Raw genomic sequence first — 17,699 nt, 5'->3', positions numbered from 1 at the left:
TAAGTAAGTAAACATACAATAAATTAAGTCCCAGACCAACAGACAGGATAAATGTCGCTCAGATACTTCGAAATAGTTGTTATAAACTCGTATTTGGATTACTGATTACAAATATAATATCGAAGAACAAAAATCCACAATACCGTGACTGGAACAATACACAAATAACTTGCACACAGGAGAGAGGAAGTTATGACGATGTTTCGCTCCAACTTGGACCATTATAAAGTCTCCTGTGATCATGTTACACATAATATCAGTTCTCGTTATTACGTAACGTTACGTCACACCTTGATGGAGATCATTACTTAAAGGTTTCCACTAAATAATATGTTATCAGATAAAAACAATGTACTAAAAGGGATATATTTATTAAATTTGCGATTATTTCATTAATATTTTTATGAAATAATTGCTAACAAGTGACAAAAGTTGCAAAATATCCAGATGGGGAGTTAAGTGATAGCTTCAGGTCACCTGTGTTACAGTCAACACAGATGGGGAGTTAAGTGATAGCTTCAGGTCACCTGTGTTACAGTCAACACAGATGGTGAGTTAAGTGATAGCTTCAGGTCACCTGTGTTACAGTCAACACAGATGGGGAGTTAAGTGATAGCTTCAGGTCACCTGTGTTACAATCAACACAGATGGGGAGTTAAGTGATAGCTTCAGGTCACCTGTGTTACAATCAACACATCATCAGGGAGTTAAGTGAAAGCTTCAGGTCACCTGTGTTACAATCAACACATCATCAGGATGAGAACCTTTGGACCAGGTTAATATTAAGTTTAATAAACAACTTATAACCTTACTGAAAGAAAGGGTATAAAATACCGACACAATGGATATATAAACACATATGCAGTTTAATGGGATCCTTTATTGACAACGTTTCGCCCACACAGTGGGCTTTTTCAAGTCACAAACAGATCTACCTGGGTGGAAGGTACGCGAGTATTTATAGTGAGGTTCAGAATGTTGAGGTCAGGTGGAGAATGCTGCATCTGATGATCTACCGAGTGGGGTTACAGAGTTTAAAATCTTGGGTAGCTTGGAAGGGAGATTGGATAAGTTGTGAGCAGACCTTCTGCAGTGTTCTTTCATTCCTATGTTCTTATGTGGGATAGCGATGAAGAAGTTTCTTTGCAAGTGGTTCAGCTATGTTATAGAAGCCATTGTTCTGGTTGAAATTGTTGGTTATAGAGATAAGCGATGATTCCAGGATTCTTCGGTATTGAGTGTTGTCTTCTGTGGCGATAAGTCTTGAGTTTCTGTAGTTAATTAAATGGTTGTGTGAATTGCGGTGTTGTACACAGGCATTCCTTGTATCGTCAGTCCTGCTTGCTTGCATATTGGTGTTCTGAAATACGTGTTTGGAGGTCTATTGATGTTTCGCACACGTATAATTTGCTGCAGTCATTACAAGGGATTATGTATACCCCTGCAGAGGATGGAAGCTTGTCCTGTCTATTACTGGTGATGTCCTTGATGGTCGTGGTTGTGGAGGTAGATACTTGGAATGATGTATTGGAAAACATGTTGGAAACATGTTTGGCAATGGAGTTGGTGGGGAGGACTATGGATCTCTTCTCGGCAGTGTCTTCTCTGGGTGTGTTGAAGATGTCTAATGCCCGCCGCCTGCAGTCTCTGATGAAGTGACGAGGATAGTGGAGTTTAGAAAATACTTGTTCAATTATAGTGCATTCTTCCTCAAGGAACGCATTGCCGCAGATTCTGAGTGCGCGCAGGAAGAAGCCTATAATTACACCACGTTTAGTTTTGGTGTCGTGGTGAGAGTAGAAGTGGAGAAGATCGTTTTGGTTGGTGGGTTTTCGATAGACTTTAAAACGAAGCTCATGGTCAGCTTTGCAGAGAAGAACATCAAGGAAAGGAAGAGTGTTGTCGACTTCTTCTTCAAGTGTGAACTGGATTGAGGGCTCGACCTGGTTGAGCTTGTCTTGGAGAGCTTGAACGTTGAAGCGTCTGGGAGTTATGAGGAGAATGTCGTCAACATAACGGAGCCAGGTGACAGACGAAGGAATAATGGTGGAGAAACGCTCGGCTTCCAGATGTTCCATATATAGGTTCGCCAGGACGGCACTGAGTGGCGAGCCCATGGGTAGACCAAAAGTCTGTTGAAAGAGGTGATTTTCGAGAGAGAAACACGTAAAGCCGACACATAGTTCAACAAGATCGATGAAATCGCTGGCTGGAATAGGAAGATCAAGTGAATCGTCAATTTTCCTGCGCAGGAGATCGATGGCTTGTGTAGTAGGTACCTTGGTGAATATGGAAGTCACGTCAAGGATGGAAAGTTTCTTGTTCTTGATGTTGATGTTGCGAATGCGAATGGGAAGATCACCCGAGTGTATGAGATGTGCTGGACTGATAGTGCCCAAGAGTTTAGAAAGGTGTTTTGCGAGAATTCCTGAGAGTTGGTGGGGAGCACTGCCTATTCCCGAAGATATGGGCCTCAATGGGATACCAGGCTTGTGAGTTTTTGGCAGGCCGTACATTCTGGCAGGTTTAGGGTTGCTGGGTATGGTGTGCAGAAGTTTCTTCCCTTATTCTGAGTCCCTCAGAATGCGGCGAGTCCTTTGAAGAAAAGTTTTAGTAAGGTTGTCCACTTTGTTAGTTGTGAGAGGTTTGTAGGTATCTGGGTCATTAAGTAGATTGAGCATTTTGTTCCTGTAATCGTCAGTGTTCATGATAACAACGCCACCTCCTTTATCAGCGGTGGTGACCCTGATGGTCGTGTCTTCTGCTAAACTTTTAACTGCAATGATGTAACGTCGAGGTATGACTGGGGAGCTGCGTGTAGAGATGGCTGCTGAGATGATACCTTGAAGAAAACCTTTTTGGAAGTCGGAGTCATTGTGTCTGTAGTTTTTGGCGATGAAATTGAGGTCTTGTTTTGGATTCGTTCTTTCTGTTGCGAATTTGAGGCCTAAGCTGAGGGTTTCGGTTTCTGTGGTTGACAGTGGACGAGATGAAAGATTTTGAATAATTTCAGGTCTTCCTAAACTTTTCCAAGGACTATTATCGCAGAGAGTTTGTAGTTTCCTAGTAAGTCTGATCTTCTGATGAACATTCGCTGTGGTAACTCTGCTGCGAATGATTTCGGCGGTGCGTCAGTTCATGTTCCCCCGGAGTGCTGTGCCTAGTGTCCTGGCTTGAAGAAAAGTTTCCTTTGTAGCATTGTTTAAGTCATCTGCACACTCTTCTATTAAATACACCGTGGAGAAAGAAGTGGACTTTAAATTTACATTCTTAGATGTTTTGATAAACAGGTTTGATAGAAGTTCAAGTTTACAGTGTTTAGGAAGGCCACTAATGTTTGCTCATACATCCACTACTATCCTTACCACTATGTTTCTGAGAACCTGCTGCAAGTGCAGCCCAGAGTTCCTCAACGAGGAAATTAGAAAAATATTTGATATTGCTACGAAACCTGGGTACACTAAGGAGTTTGTAGAAACAGAGTTGCTGGCAACTAGGAAAACTTATCATAGGACTGAACCTATCATAACACCTCAGATTAAGAATGTTCTGGTTCTTACACACAATGAGAATTTATCTGTCCTACTGAATTCCCTGAAAGGGTTCAGTATATAAGAAGTTTATAATAATTCACGGATGTTAGAAGCATTTGGATCAAGAATTCCCCTCAACACTGTGTTGGTAGTGTTTACAGAATTGGTTGTAATGGCTGCAGACCACTAGATGTTGGCTGAAAACTTCTAGATGTTAGGTTAACACAACAACGATATTCACTACGAACTTCTCAGGAACCAAATTCGATATTCAGCACACTCGAGCTTGCAATAACTATGCGAAGTGGCCGGAAGCCAACAGTCTATTACATGTGTAGTATATACGCTCTAACAACATTTATAGGAAGGCTCCTTTGTCAAGCCTAATCACGTGACCCCCTACCACGTAAGCCTCTAGCACCCTCTACCACACTCTCCTAAGCAGGGGCGTATCTACGAAAAATAGCGCCTATGACAAGCACTGAAATTGCGCAATTGTCCAAACATCTGACATCCATCTTTTAGATAAGTTTACCATAAAATCACCTCAAAAATACAAGTCAAGATCGTTAATCTTTTAATTAACAATTTATGGCACTATTTGAAAACTAGCAACCAACTTTATCTTCCTTGTTTCACTGATGCAAATTCGTCTATGATGTGCTCAAATTAATTTTTTCCAGTTTCTTCTCTTTTTACACTCAGCAGAGTAAGACCACAGAGTCTGCCTTGACTCGTGAAGCTTCTCAAATATGGAATGATTTCCCACAACAGGTAATGGAAATTACTGTGGTTAACATTATCTGAATAGCAATACCGAACAATAAATTTAAGAAGGTCTTCAGGTCTAGATATTTTCATGTTGGCCAGACATCATAGCAACATTCTGCATTCCAAAATTTCAACATGTGGTTATACAGCTGCCTTGCATCACTTCTTGCTTCACTGATCTAGTTTTCATTATCTATCATGTGCAGAACTTGAAGTATCTCCTCAACATTCTTGTTGAGGAGCTTTACTGCTTCTGTCCTTGCACTCCGCCTGGCACGGCGTGTTTTAGTTTTTCCAGCGCTGTGTTGAACGATAGAACACGTAGAGAGCTTCGATGGTTCCAAAAAACGTGACCGTTATTGTATCTACTTGGCTGTATGTACACCCACTAAGTTGAGTGAGTGATTGTCGCAATTCACATACACTGTCTGGTTGTTTTTCTCACTTATTTTTTTATGAACACCACTTCTGTGTGCAGCCATCACAGCAGCGTTGTCATAACACTGTGATCAACAATCTTGTAGATCCATTTCGTGCTTCTCTAGCTGTTTCAAGTTGTCTTCAACCAAGCTCTCAGCATCCTTCTGCCTTATCTGGATAAAACCAAGGACGGACTCTCTAACACGGACTGTTTTCCTCTCAAAACCAACTTCCACATACCTCACTACTTCTGACATCTGCTCACAGTGTGCCTGAACAGGAGTAGAGTCGAACATGTGACCATAGTACTTGGCTTTACGAATGTTTCCCAGTAAACTCTGACGAACAGTGGATGCCATCATGTGGATGATTTCGTTCTGGACATCCGGTGAAAGATAAAATGTGGATCTAGGATTAATTTCCACAAGAGTGAGGTATTTCTTTATGAGAGAGTCAAAGATGGCCAGTAGTTTCAATAAACAAAGGAAATTTCCCACATTGGAGTCATCGTCCAGCTGAAAGGACTCTGTGTCCTCGCAAAGCCAGGTCCTGAGTTGTGAGGAATTTTACACAGTGATTTCTCTCCAAGATACAGTGAATTCTCTTCAAGATACAGTGAATTCTCTTCAAGATACAGTGAATTCTCTTCAAGATACAGTGAATTCTCTTCAGTGATTCTCTTCAAGATATCACACCACTTCTGCTTTTCCTTTTCAGTCCGTGACTTAATTTCCGCGTCAACAACTCCTCTATATTCAGCTAAATTTCTTTCCATTTATTTCCACTGTGTGAATTACTCCCAATGATTCTTAGCATTTTCAAAAACATTAATCCTTTCAGGTGCTTTCCACTGGCTGAATCCACTGAATCTACTGGTCTGGAAATACATAGAACACATCTTTATTATTTCTGTTCTCAATGAATCAGGCAGGATTGCTCTTCCAGTATTCTTGTCTAACATCAAAAGTCCAGTTTCGTGAGAGTTCTTCAACACCATCCAGTTCACTAGGTTCAGTGTCATCAGGGTCATTTTCATCTGGTAAAACTGCGCCACCACCAGCTACAATAAATCCTAGCAAACAAAATTACAATCTGCAGGCACGGTATATCTGGTAAAACAGGTGGGACATGCACCTTTGATCATGCCAAAAAATGCCGCACTCACATGACAACAGGAGAGAGCGACTTTCCCTCCTGTAACTTATTTCAACCAGAAATGTGTCATCAATCCATGAATGAAAATACTACAACACATACTGCAAGGCACATCACCTAAACGGGACAAGAAGACACAGACCAGCCAGACTATGGGAAACAAAAGAGGGGAGCCACAACCTATCCATGGACAGAGGTTTTTTAGGGCCAGGAGGAAAAAAAGAATGGCAATAAATGACATTAATCCTACACCATCTGTAAACACTTCTGGAGCAGAGTCACGGACATTGGCCTCCACTCCAGAACAACAGATATTAGAGCCAGCAAATAAAACCCCTCTATATTCTACCAATTTAACAACATTTGTATTACAACCCAGGAGTCCCAAAGGCCTGTTATCCTGGGTGTAAAGGGAGCAAAATAAACATGACAGAAAAACTTGACTTATATTATCCTTCACCAATTTAGAACAGAAGTATGTACACTATATACACTATGATCAACAACAGGTATTAGTGCACTCCACGGTAAGCAAGGCAGAATAGAAGACACCAGAGAACAGACCGTGCTTCAACCAGCTCTAGAATGAGAATGACAAGGGCAGACAGGTGAGTGGTGCCCACAACACCTCTGCAATTGCCAAAACCATCTTCTCATTGGCTGGAACTTGGGTACTGATTGAACGACGGGGCCCCATCATCAAGCCTAGTACCTGGTTCGCTGGTTGGGGGAGATAGCCTTTCAATGAGGGTGTGTACTTGCGCCGAATAAAGGTTACATACTCTTTGCATGCCACAATTCATCTTTGCAAACATACGGAGTTTAAGCCATCAAAAATCAACAAAATTCCTTACAGCTAGGGACTCCTCACGGAGTTAAATGCAGTGTTTGCAGCATTCGCAGAGACCAACATAAACGATCATTATGACAACTAAATATGGATCCCAGGTTATAACCTATTCTGATGCGACAGATTAAAAAGGCAACAATAAAGGGGGAATTTGGCCTGTACATCACGGAGTCGCTTATTTGCTCAGAACAACTAAACACCTCAAATGATGTAGTTGAAGTTTTGGCAGTGAAGATTGAAAACCAAAACCTTGTCAATGTGGTGGAATACAAGCCTCCAGATGAAACTTCTCAGCAATTCCAGGAGCAGCTTGTGAAAATTAACCACTCTCTGGAAAGTCTCCCAACTCCTGCTCCAGGAGCAGCTTGTGAAAATTAACCACTGTCTGGAAAGTCTCCCAACTCCTGCTCCAGGAGCAGCTTGTGAAAATTAACCACTGTCTGGAAAGTCTCCCAACTCCTGCTCCAGGAGCAGCTTGTGAAAATTAACCACTGTCTGGAAAGTCTCCCAACTCCTGCTCCAGGAGCAGCTTGTGAAAATTAACCACTGTCTGGAAAGTCTCCCAACTCCTGCTCCAGGAGCAGCTTGTGAAAATTAACCACTGTCTGGAAAGTCTCCCAACTCCTGCCCCGAACTAGGAGATTTCAGCTTGAGACACCTAAAATGGAGAAGTATATCAAACACTGTTTTAGCAGGGATCACCCCAGGAGGCAGCTCAGTTGAAAATTCACACACACACGAACTATTAAATCTCTGCACCAAATTCACCTTAAACCATCAAATATTAGAGCCTACAAGATTAGAAAATATGCTGGCCCTCATCTTCAATAACAACAATGATCTGATACGTAACATAACCGTATCAAAAACAATACACGCAGATCACAACATAATAGAGATGCATACATGTACGCACAGGGCTCCTGACCAGCAAAATGTGAGGAGTCATGAAGGTCTCTTCACGAAAATCAATTTCAATAACAAAAACATAAAATGGGATCAAGTCAACCATGTCCTAAGTGAAACAAGCTGTGAAGAAATCCTGAACAACACAGATCCAAACATTTGCGTTGAAAAAATAAATTCTGTAGTTCTTGAGATCTGCTCAAGACACATTCCATTATGAAAAAGAAAGAGAAGATGCAAACTAGAAAGAGAGAGATGCTCCCTATGTAGAAGAAGGAGAAGAGACACAGAGCTACTGAGAGGGGCCAATATATCTGAAATACGAAGGAAAGCACTGGTCAATGAAATTGCAAGTATCGAACTTAATCTGAAGGAATCTTACAGGAGACAAGAATCACAGGAAGAACTAAAAGCCATAAAGAAAATTAATTAAAAAACAAAATACTTCTTTTATGCCAAATCTAAGGGGAAAACGACATCCAGTATTGGACACCTGCTTAGGTGAGATGGGACATACACAAATGACAGGCAAAAAATGAGTGAGATACTAAGGTGCCAATATGATTCAGTGTTCAGCGAGGCGCTACTCAGACTAAGGGTCGACAATCCAAATTAATTTTTTATGAACGAAACCAAAATTTGGTCATCTCGAAAATCTCGGATAATATCCTAACTCCATAAGTCTTTGAAAAGACAGTAAATGACATGCACTCTGCCCCAGGCCCAGACTCATGGAACTCCGAGTTCATTATGAATTACAGGAACCCCCTATTATTTGCCTTAAGCATTCTGTGGAGACGGAGCATGAACACAGGGGTCATCCCACACACACTAAAAACAACAGACATAGCCCCGCTCCACAAAGGTGGCATTAAAGCAATTGCAAAGAACTACAGACATATAGCACTAACATCCCATATCATAAAAATCTTTGAAAGGGTTCTAAGAAGCAAGATAGCCAACCATCTAGATACCCATCAGTTACACAACCCAGGGCAACACAGGTTTAGAGCAAGTCGCTCCTGCCTGTCCCAGCTACTGGACCACTATGACAAGGTCCTGAATACTGTAGAGAATAAACAAAGTACAGATGTAGTATACATAAACTTCGCAAAAGCATACGACATGCGTGACCATGGTGTAATAGTGCACAAGATGTGTGATAAAGGAATAACAGGAAAAGTTGGTAGATGGATCTATAACTTCCTGACAAATAGAACACAAAGAGTAATAGTAAACAGAGTAAAGTCCGAGGCAGCCATGGTAAAATGATCTGTTCCACAAGGCACAGTACTCACTCCCATTCTATTCCACACCCTCATTTCTGGCATAGAGATGTAAGCCATAGCTCCGTGTCTTCCTTTGCGGATGATACCCGGATCACCATGGCAGTGACCTCCATCGAAGACACCACAAGACTCCAAGCGTACATCAACCAAATATTCGAATGGGCCACTCAAAACAATATGAAGTTCAGCGAGGAGAAATTTCAACTACTCAGATACAGAAATTAAAAATGTATCAGGGTATACGACAAATTCTAACCATACAGTAGAGCGAAAAAGTAATGTGAAGGACCTGGGAGTGATAATGTCAGAGGATCTCGCCTTCAAAGATCAAAGACCTCATCTGCTAGGTAAATGATAGGATGCATGATGAGAACCTTCAAAACTAGGGACGCCAAGCGCTTAGATGCTTGTGCTCTCTAGGCTTGAATACTGCTGTACACCAAAGGCCCCTTTCAAAGCTGGGACATTGCAGGCCTGGAGAGTGTACGATAAGTACGATAAGGCACCTAAACTACTGGGAATGGTTGAAGGTCCTTGATCTGTATTCCCTCGAACGCACATGAGAGAGATACATGATAATATACACTTGGAAGGTCCTGGAGGGATTGGTACCAAACTTGCACACGAAAATCACTCCAAAAAGACTCGGCAGGAGATGCAACATTCCCCCATATGAAAAGCAGAGGCGCCACTAGTACACTGAGAGACAACACAATAAGTGTCCGGGGCCCAAGACTGTTCAACTGCCTCCCAGCATACATAAGGGGGATTACCAATAGACCCCTGACTGTCTTCAAGCAGGCACTGGACAGGTACCTAAAGTCAGTACCTAATCAACCGGGCTGTGGTTCGCACGTCATCTTGCATGCAGCCAGCAGTAACAGCCTGATTGATCAGACCCTGATCCACCATGAGGCCTGGTCTTAGACCAGGCCGAGGGGGCGTTGACCCCCGAAACCCTCTCCCGGTAAACTCCAGGTAAACTCCAACATCAAGGAACTTCCCTTGAGGAGTTATATTAGTAAATCAGCATCGTTTAGGCTCCGTGGGGCGACCTAGATAATGATGAATGGCTTATTAATTTTTTTATTAACACACTGGCCGATTCCCACCAAGGCAGGGTGGCCCGCCAAGGCAGGGTGGCCCACCAAGGCAGGGTGGCCCACCAAGGCAGGGTGGCCCGCCAAGGCAGGGTGGCCCACCAAGGCAGGGTGGCCCGCCAAGGCAGGGTGGCCCACCAAGGCAGGGTGGCCCGCCAAGGCAGGGTGGCCCACCAAGGCAGGGTGGCCCACCAAGGCAGGGTGGCCCACCAAGGCAGGGTGGCCCGCCAAGGCAGGGTGGCCCACCAAGGCAGGGTGGCCCGCCAAGGCAGGGTGGCCCACCAAGGCAGGGTGGCCCGCCAAGGCAGGGTGGCCCACCAAGGCAGGGTGGCCCACCAAGGCAGGGTGGCCCGCCAAGGCAGGGTGGCCCACCAAGGCAGGGTGGCCCACCAAGGCAGGGTGGCCCGCCAAGGCAGGGTGGCCCACCAAGGCAGGGTGGCCCACCAAGGCAGGGTGTCCCGCCAAGGCAGGGTGTCCCGCCAAGGCAGGGTGGCCCACCAAGGCAGGGTGTCCCGCCAAGGCAGGGTGGCCCACCAAGGCAGGGTGTCCCGCCAAGGCAGGGTGTCCCGCCAAGGCAGGGTGTCCCGCCAAGGCAGGGTGGCCCACCAAGGCAGGGTGTCCCGCCAAGGCAGGGTGTCCCGCCAAGGCAGGGTGGTCCACCAAGGCAGGGTGTCCCGCCAAGGCAGGGTGGCCCGCCAAGGCAGGGTGGCCCACCAAGGCAAGGTGGCCCACCAAGGCAGGGTGTCCCACCAAGGCAGGGTAACCCACCAAGGCAGGGTGGCCCACCAAGGCAGGGTGGCCCACCAAGGCAGGGTGGGCCACCAAGGCAGGGTAACCCACCAAGGCAGGGTGGCCCACCAAGGCAGGGTGGCCCACCAAGGCAGGGTGGCCCACCAAGGCAGGGTAACCCACCAAGGCAGGGTGGCCCACCAAGGCAGGGTGGCCCACCAAGGCAGGGTGGCCCACCAAGGCAGGGTGTCCCACCAATGCAGGGTGGCCCACTAAGGCAGGTAGCCCACCAAGGCAGGGTGGCCCACCAAGGCAGGGTAACCCACCAAGGCAGGGTGGCCCACCAATGCAGGGTGGCCCACTAAGGCAGGTAGCCCACCAAGGCAGGGTGGCCCACCAAGGCAGGGTAACCCACCAAGGCAGGGTGGCCCACCAAGGCAGGGTGGCCCACCAAGGCAGGGTGGCCCACCAAGGCAGGGTGGCCCACTAAGGCAGGTAGCCCACCAAGGCAGGGTGGCCCACCAAGGCAGGGTGGCCCACCAAGGCAGGGTGTCCCACCAATGCAGGGTGGCCCACCAAGGCAGGGTAACCCACCAAGGCAGGGTGGCCCACCAAGGCAGGGTGGCCCACCAAGGCAGGGTAACCCACCAAGGCAGGGTGACCCACCAATGCAGGGTGGCCCACCAAGGCAGGGTGGCCCACCAATGCAGGGTGGCCCACTAAGGCAGGTAGCCCACCAAGGCAGGGTGACCCACCAATGCAGGGTGGCCCACCAAGGCAGGGTGGCCCACCAAGGCAGGGTGGCCCACCAATGCAGAGTGGCCCATTAAGGCAGGTAGCCCACCAATGCAGGGTGGCCCACTAAGGCAGGTAGCCCACCAAGGCAGGGTGGCCCACCAAGGCAGGGTGGCCCACCAAGGCAGGGTGGCCCACCAAGGCAGGGTGGCCCACCAAGGCAGGGTGTCCCACCAATGCAGGGTGGCCCACCAAGGCAGGGTGGCCCACCAAGGCAGGGTGGCCCACCAAGGTAGGGTGTCCCACCAATGCAGGGTGACCCACCAAGGCAGGGTGACCCACCAATGCAGGGTGGCCCGAAAAAGAAAAACTTTCACCATCATTCACTCCATCACTGTCTTGCCAGAAGAGTGCTTTACACAAATAAATAACAAAAAGTCACAATACCGTGACTGGAACGATACACAAATAACCCGCACATAAAAGAGAGAAGCTTACGACGACGTTTCGGTCCGACTTGGACCATTGACAAAGTCACACTAACAGAGGTGGAGCAGGACGGCTATATATAGGCAGGAAGAGGTGGAGGTAGTAGTAGTAGTAGTAGTAGTAGTAGTAGTAGTACAAGAATTGTATATAATACCGACAGGATGAAATGACACATGCACAAAACCCGGGCATCCCCACCGTAGACGTTTCGCCATCCAGCCAGCCACTGGATGGCGAAACGCCCACAACAAAGACAACCAGACGCCGCACATGTGTCTTAATTTCATCAGTAGTTGTAGTAGAAGAAGAAGAGGTAGTAGTAGTGGTAGTGATAGAAGTGGGAAATAAGGAAGACGAGCCAGTCAAATACAAAGGAAGGAGAGCACTGCAAGAGAGCTAGATGCCCACAGAGGGAGAGCAAGCGCACAGAGGTGCGTGAAAGGGAAGTGGTGAAATAAAATAAATGAAGAAGGAACACAAACACGAGACAGGAGAGAGAAAGACAACCCAGAGGAGAAAAGGAGAAAGGAAAGGGGAAGAGGAAGAAGAAAAAGAAAGAGAAAAAGTGAGGATTCAGGTTAAGTCACGGGTGTTCTGAAGTTTGGAGCATTTTACAATGTAGTGGGAGAGGAAGGCATCTACAGAGACGAAGCCAGGGCTAAGGTTCATACAAGGAAAGTTGTGTATTAGAGAGGATTCAACTAGACGGCGACTGTTCGAGTTGGAAGTAGGGAAGACAGTTTTAGCAGAAGACCAGTCAATAGGATGGCTATGATCTCTGACGTGACAGAAACAAAAAACAAAAAACTAAGGACTCTCTCCGACCTCTGTCCTCCTGACTTTGACCTTGTTCAACGGTTTCGTGTCATCTGTCCCTCTCTTCCCTATTTCTATGGCCTTCCCAAAACTCATAAACCTGATATTCCTCTTCGTCCTATCATATCCTCTAGAGGTTCTGTCTCTTATTCTCTTGCTTCTTGGCTGGCCAAAACCCTCACTCCCTTTCTTGGTACTTTTTCTCCTGCCCACCTCCGTCACTCTCAAGACTTCATTGAACGGGTTCGCTCTCTCCCAACCTGTAAGATGCTTAGTCTTGACGTTGAGTCCCTCTTCACCAATGTCCCTCTTGATGATGTCCTTGATTTCCTTAGAGAGAAGGCCCATGAAGGGTTTCTTCATCTCCCTATCCCCACTGATGTCTTTCTTGATCTGATCCGCCTCTGTGTGGACTCTAACTCCTTTTCCTTCCAAGGGAAATATTATTCTCAAACCTTCGGTGTCGCTATGGGCTCTCCTCTCTCTCCTGTCCTTGCTAATCTTTACATGGAATACTTCGAGACTGTTCTTCTTCCTACCCTCGATGTGCAACCTTCACTCTGGCTCCGCTATGTGGATGACATCTTTGCTCTGTGGCCTCATGACTCCAGTCTCTTCCAACCTTTTCTTGAAGCTCTTAACAATCTTGCCCCTTCCATTAAGTTTAAAGCTGAATGGGAATCAAATTCCTTACTTCCTTTCCTTGATGTCCATGTCCACCGCTCAGATACAGGTTTTTTCTTTTCCGTTTACCGTAAACCTATGCACAGTGGCATGTACATTCACTACTTTTCCTATCATGCTTCCCCTGTCAAGAAAAGTGTTCTTATCTCCCTCTTTCTCCGTGCCCTCCGCATCTGTGATCCTCAGTTCCTTCCATCAGAAATTTCCACTCTTCATAATTCGTTCTCCCGTCTTGGCTACCATTCCCATTTCATAGACTCTGCCCTCTCACGTGCTAAACGCAATTTCTTCTCTCCCAAACTCTCTACTCATGGGAACTCTTCTATCCTCTGCCTTCCCTACATTTCCGGTCTTTCTAATCTCAACAATTCTCTCCGTCCCTTAGACATCAAGCTTACCTTCCGCCAGACTAACACTCTTCGCACTAATCTCGTTCATACCTCTCCTCCCTCTACAGACGTTCCTGGTGTCTACTCTATTGCTTGCTCCTCCTGTCCTCTTCAATACTTCGGAGAAACTGGTCGATCTCTTTCTGACAGACTTAGGGAGCACAAAAATAGTGTTAGGCTTGCCGACACTAACAATGCTCTTTTCTGTCACGTCAGAGATCATAGCCATCCTATTGACTGGTCTTCTGCTAAAACTGTCTTCCCTACTTCCAACTCGAACAGTCGCCGTCTAGTTGAATCCTCTCTAATACACAACTTTCCTTGTATGAACCTTAGCCCTGGCTTCGTCTCTGTAGATGCCTTCCTCTCCCACTACATTGTAAAATGCTCCAAACTTCAGAACACCCGTGACTTAACCTGAATCCTCACTTTTTCTCTTTCTTTTTCTTCTTCCTCTTCCCCTTTCCTCTCTCCTTTTCTCCTCTGGGTTGTCTTTCTCTCTCCTGTCTCGTGTTTCTGTTCCTTCTTCCTTTATTTTATTTCACCACTTCCCCTTTCACGCACCTCTGTGCGCTTGCTCTCCCTCTGTGGGCATCTAGCTCTCTTGCAGTGCTCCCCTTCCTTTGTATTTGACTGGCTCGTCTTCCTTATTTCCCACTTCTTCCACTACCACTACTACTACCTCTTCTTCTTCTACTACTACTACTACAACTACTGTTGAAATTAAGACACATGTGCGGCGTCTGGCTGTCTTTGTTGTGGACGTTTCGCCATCCAGTGGCTGGCTGGATGGCGAAACGTCTACGATGGGGATGCCCGGGTGTTGTGCATGTGTCTTAATTTCATCCTGTCTGTATTATATACAATTCTTGTACTACTACTACTACTACTACTACTACTACTACCACCACCTCTTCCTGCCTATATATAGCCGTCCTGCTCCACCTCTGTTAGTGTGACTTTGTCAATGGCCCAAGTCGGACCGAAACGTCGTCGTAAGCTTCTCTCTTTTATGTGCGGGTTATTTGGGTGCTTTACACTACAGTTTTTAAACTGCAACATTAACACCCCTCCTTCAGAGTGCAGGCACTGCACTTCCCATCTCCAGGACTCAAGTCCGGCCTGCCGGTTTCCCTGAACCCTTTCATAAATGTTACTTTGCTCACACTCCAACAGCACGTCAAGTATTAAAAACCATTTGTCTCCATTCACTCCTATCAAACACGCTCACGCATGCCTGCTGGAAGTCCAAGCCCCTCGCACACAAAACCTCCTTTACCCCCTCCCTCCAACCTTTCCTAGGCCGACCCCTACCCCGCCTTCCTTCCACTACAGACTGATACACTCTTGAAGTCATTCTGTTTCGCTCCATTCTCTCTACATGTCCGAACCACCTCAACAACCCTTCCTCAGCCCTCTGGACAACAGTTTTGGTAATCCCGCACCTCCTCCTAACTTCCAAACTACGAATTATCTGCATTATATTCACACCACACATTGCCCTCAGACATGACATCTCCACTGCCTCCAGCCTTCTCCTCGCTGCAACATTCATCACCCATGCTTCACACCCATATAGGAGCGTTGGTATAACTATACTCTCATACATTCCCCTCTTTGCTTCCAAGGGCAAAGTTCTTTTTCTCCACAGACTCCAAAGTGCACCGCTCACCCTTTTCCCCTCATCAATTCTATGATTCACCTCATCTTTCATAGACCCATCCGCTGACACGTCCACTCCCAAATATCTGAATACATTCACCACCTCCATACTCTCTCCCTGCAATCTGATATCCAATCTTTCATCACCTAATCTTTTTGCTATCCTCATAACCTTACTCTTTCCTGTATTCACTTTTAGTTTTCTTCTTTTACATACCTTACCAAATTCATCCACCAATCTCTGCAACTTCTCTTCAGAATCTCCCAAGAGCACAGTGTCATCAGCAAAGAACAACTGTGACAACTCCCACTTTATGTGTGATTCTTTATCTTTTAACTCCACAACGGCTATTAATTTCAAATAAATTTATAGTTTTAAATTATGGTTATTTATCTGGAATAAATTAATAATTAAAGTTGCATTAATTTTAGAATTAATGTTAAGTTTTGTTTCAGTGTATTTTGACTCCTCATACGGCTGCAGTGGTTGTTTTTCGTCCTGAAGATATTGCTGATGCATTTTCAAGGAACTACCAAGACTTTTTACAAGGCAACTCGATAAGTGGAACAATAGACTTCAGTAGAGGCTATTAACTTGGTAAGCAGAATTTCAGAATGAACATAAAGAGAGAAAAAAAATAGTTTGTAATTTTTCGACCTCAGGCTTAAATCCTCTTTCTTCTCATTATTAGAATCCAAAGATTCTTTATTAACTGTATTCTACAAAAGAGGACCTTAGACGGAGGTCGAAAAAGACAGAAAGTTTCCCAGTTTTTACCATCATGTGAGTTGTTTCCTGATGATGTGTGTGTAAACACCAACTTTCCATAAACTGTAGCACAGAATTCTTCATATATACACTTTGTGTAAGTAACATTGAAGTGATCAGGAGATTTAGGATGTATAAAAATATGTACTTTCCTCCCCATTCAAAACTCATACATTAAAATGCTATATATTAAAAAAAAACTGGATGTTATGTGTATTACAACACCAAAAAAAAATTGAAAGAAATTTAAGAATTTATGATTATGATTTGTCGCAAAATTATGTTAGACAAGATAAGAGATTCGTTGAAAGGATGTGTTTGTGTGTTAGGGAATTCTTCAGAAATATTTAACATGTTTTTGTTCTCAGTAAAATGTTAAACACCATCTACAACTCCAGCTGCTTTTGATCGTTACAAAGCAACACATTTTAGGATTTAAAAGGTTGCCAGTGAACAATGCAGAATAAACTTTAAGAAATACTTTTACTAAGACAAGTCCTAGAGCTGGATAGTACTGTGTCTTCACTCTGAAAGATGAGACAGAATGTTGCAGAACGGAGAGTCACTGGAAATATGAAGTCAGCACACTACATGCAAGGCAGCAGTAGAATGTTTGATGTTAACTTCTTAGAACCAGTGTTCCTGGTGAATAATAGCTGATTAAGGTTACCCAGGTCGTCTCCCACCCAGAGGCTGGAGACGACCTGAGTGCTGATTAAGGTTACCCAGGTCGTCTCCCACCCAGAGGCTGGAGACGACCTGAGTGCTGATTAAGGTTACCCAGGTCGTCTCCCACCCAGAGGCTGTAGACGACCTGAGTGTTAATATGTATCATCTACTTCAAATCTCGTAAGAGCACTTATTATGTTGTCTTATTGTAGACTGTGTACCTTTTATACATATGTAAATGTATATGTATATTTACAACATAAATACTATAGCATTAGAACTGGACAAGTCTAATCCTCTGTTTATTCATGTGATAGATTTTAACCATCCAATTCATCTTCAAAAAGCCGAGAAAGTTGCATCAGCCAGATCTATGGCTAAGAGAAATATAGATGAATCAAGCTTCGTGAAAGTAGTTTTGATTTTAATATGAATATTGATTTACAGTAATACAAATAAGATTTGTTAATAATTAATAAAATTTGGGAAGAATTTAAGGTATGTTTGACAAGTCCTTGACATCCCACCCTCATCATAATGGTACAGGTGTAATGTCAGATGTAACCGTGAGGTGATATCTCAATTTTATAAGTCTTCTGCTTTTCTCTTACTACTGTTCTTGAAAAGTGAGAAATCACTAAAGCACTTGGAATTTCACTATTAGTCACAGTGGTTGTCTTGCGTATATGTATACACACACACACACACACACACACAGATAGTAGAGCTTGGT

At 44.9% G+C, this 17,699-nt stretch overlaps 1 protein-coding gene across 3 annotated transcripts in view; it reads left to right on the top strand.

Moving 5' to 3' along the window:
* Positions 1-17,463, top strand: part of LOC128694510 (glyoxylate/hydroxypyruvate reductase A) — a 373,487-nt gene extending 356,024 nt beyond the window's left edge. For all 3 annotated transcript variants that reach the window (XM_070098023.1, XM_070098024.1, XM_070098025.1), the window contains one exon: positions 15,985-17,463. In XM_070098023.1, coding sequence (XP_069954124.1) covers positions 15,985-16,122 — 138 coding nt within the window. In that variant the 3' untranslated portion in view covers positions 16,123-17,463. The remainder of the gene's footprint in view (positions 1-15,984) is intronic.
* The last annotated feature ends 236 nt before the right edge of the window (positions 17,464-17,699 follow it).

Source organism: Cherax quadricarinatus, chromosome 60 (assembly GCF_038502225.1).
Source record: "Cherax quadricarinatus isolate ZL_2023a chromosome 60, ASM3850222v1, whole genome shotgun sequence".
Taxonomy (NCBI): domain Eukaryota; kingdom Metazoa; phylum Arthropoda; class Malacostraca; order Decapoda; family Parastacidae; genus Cherax; species Cherax quadricarinatus.
This window is presented reverse-complemented; position numbering and strand designations above follow the sequence as displayed.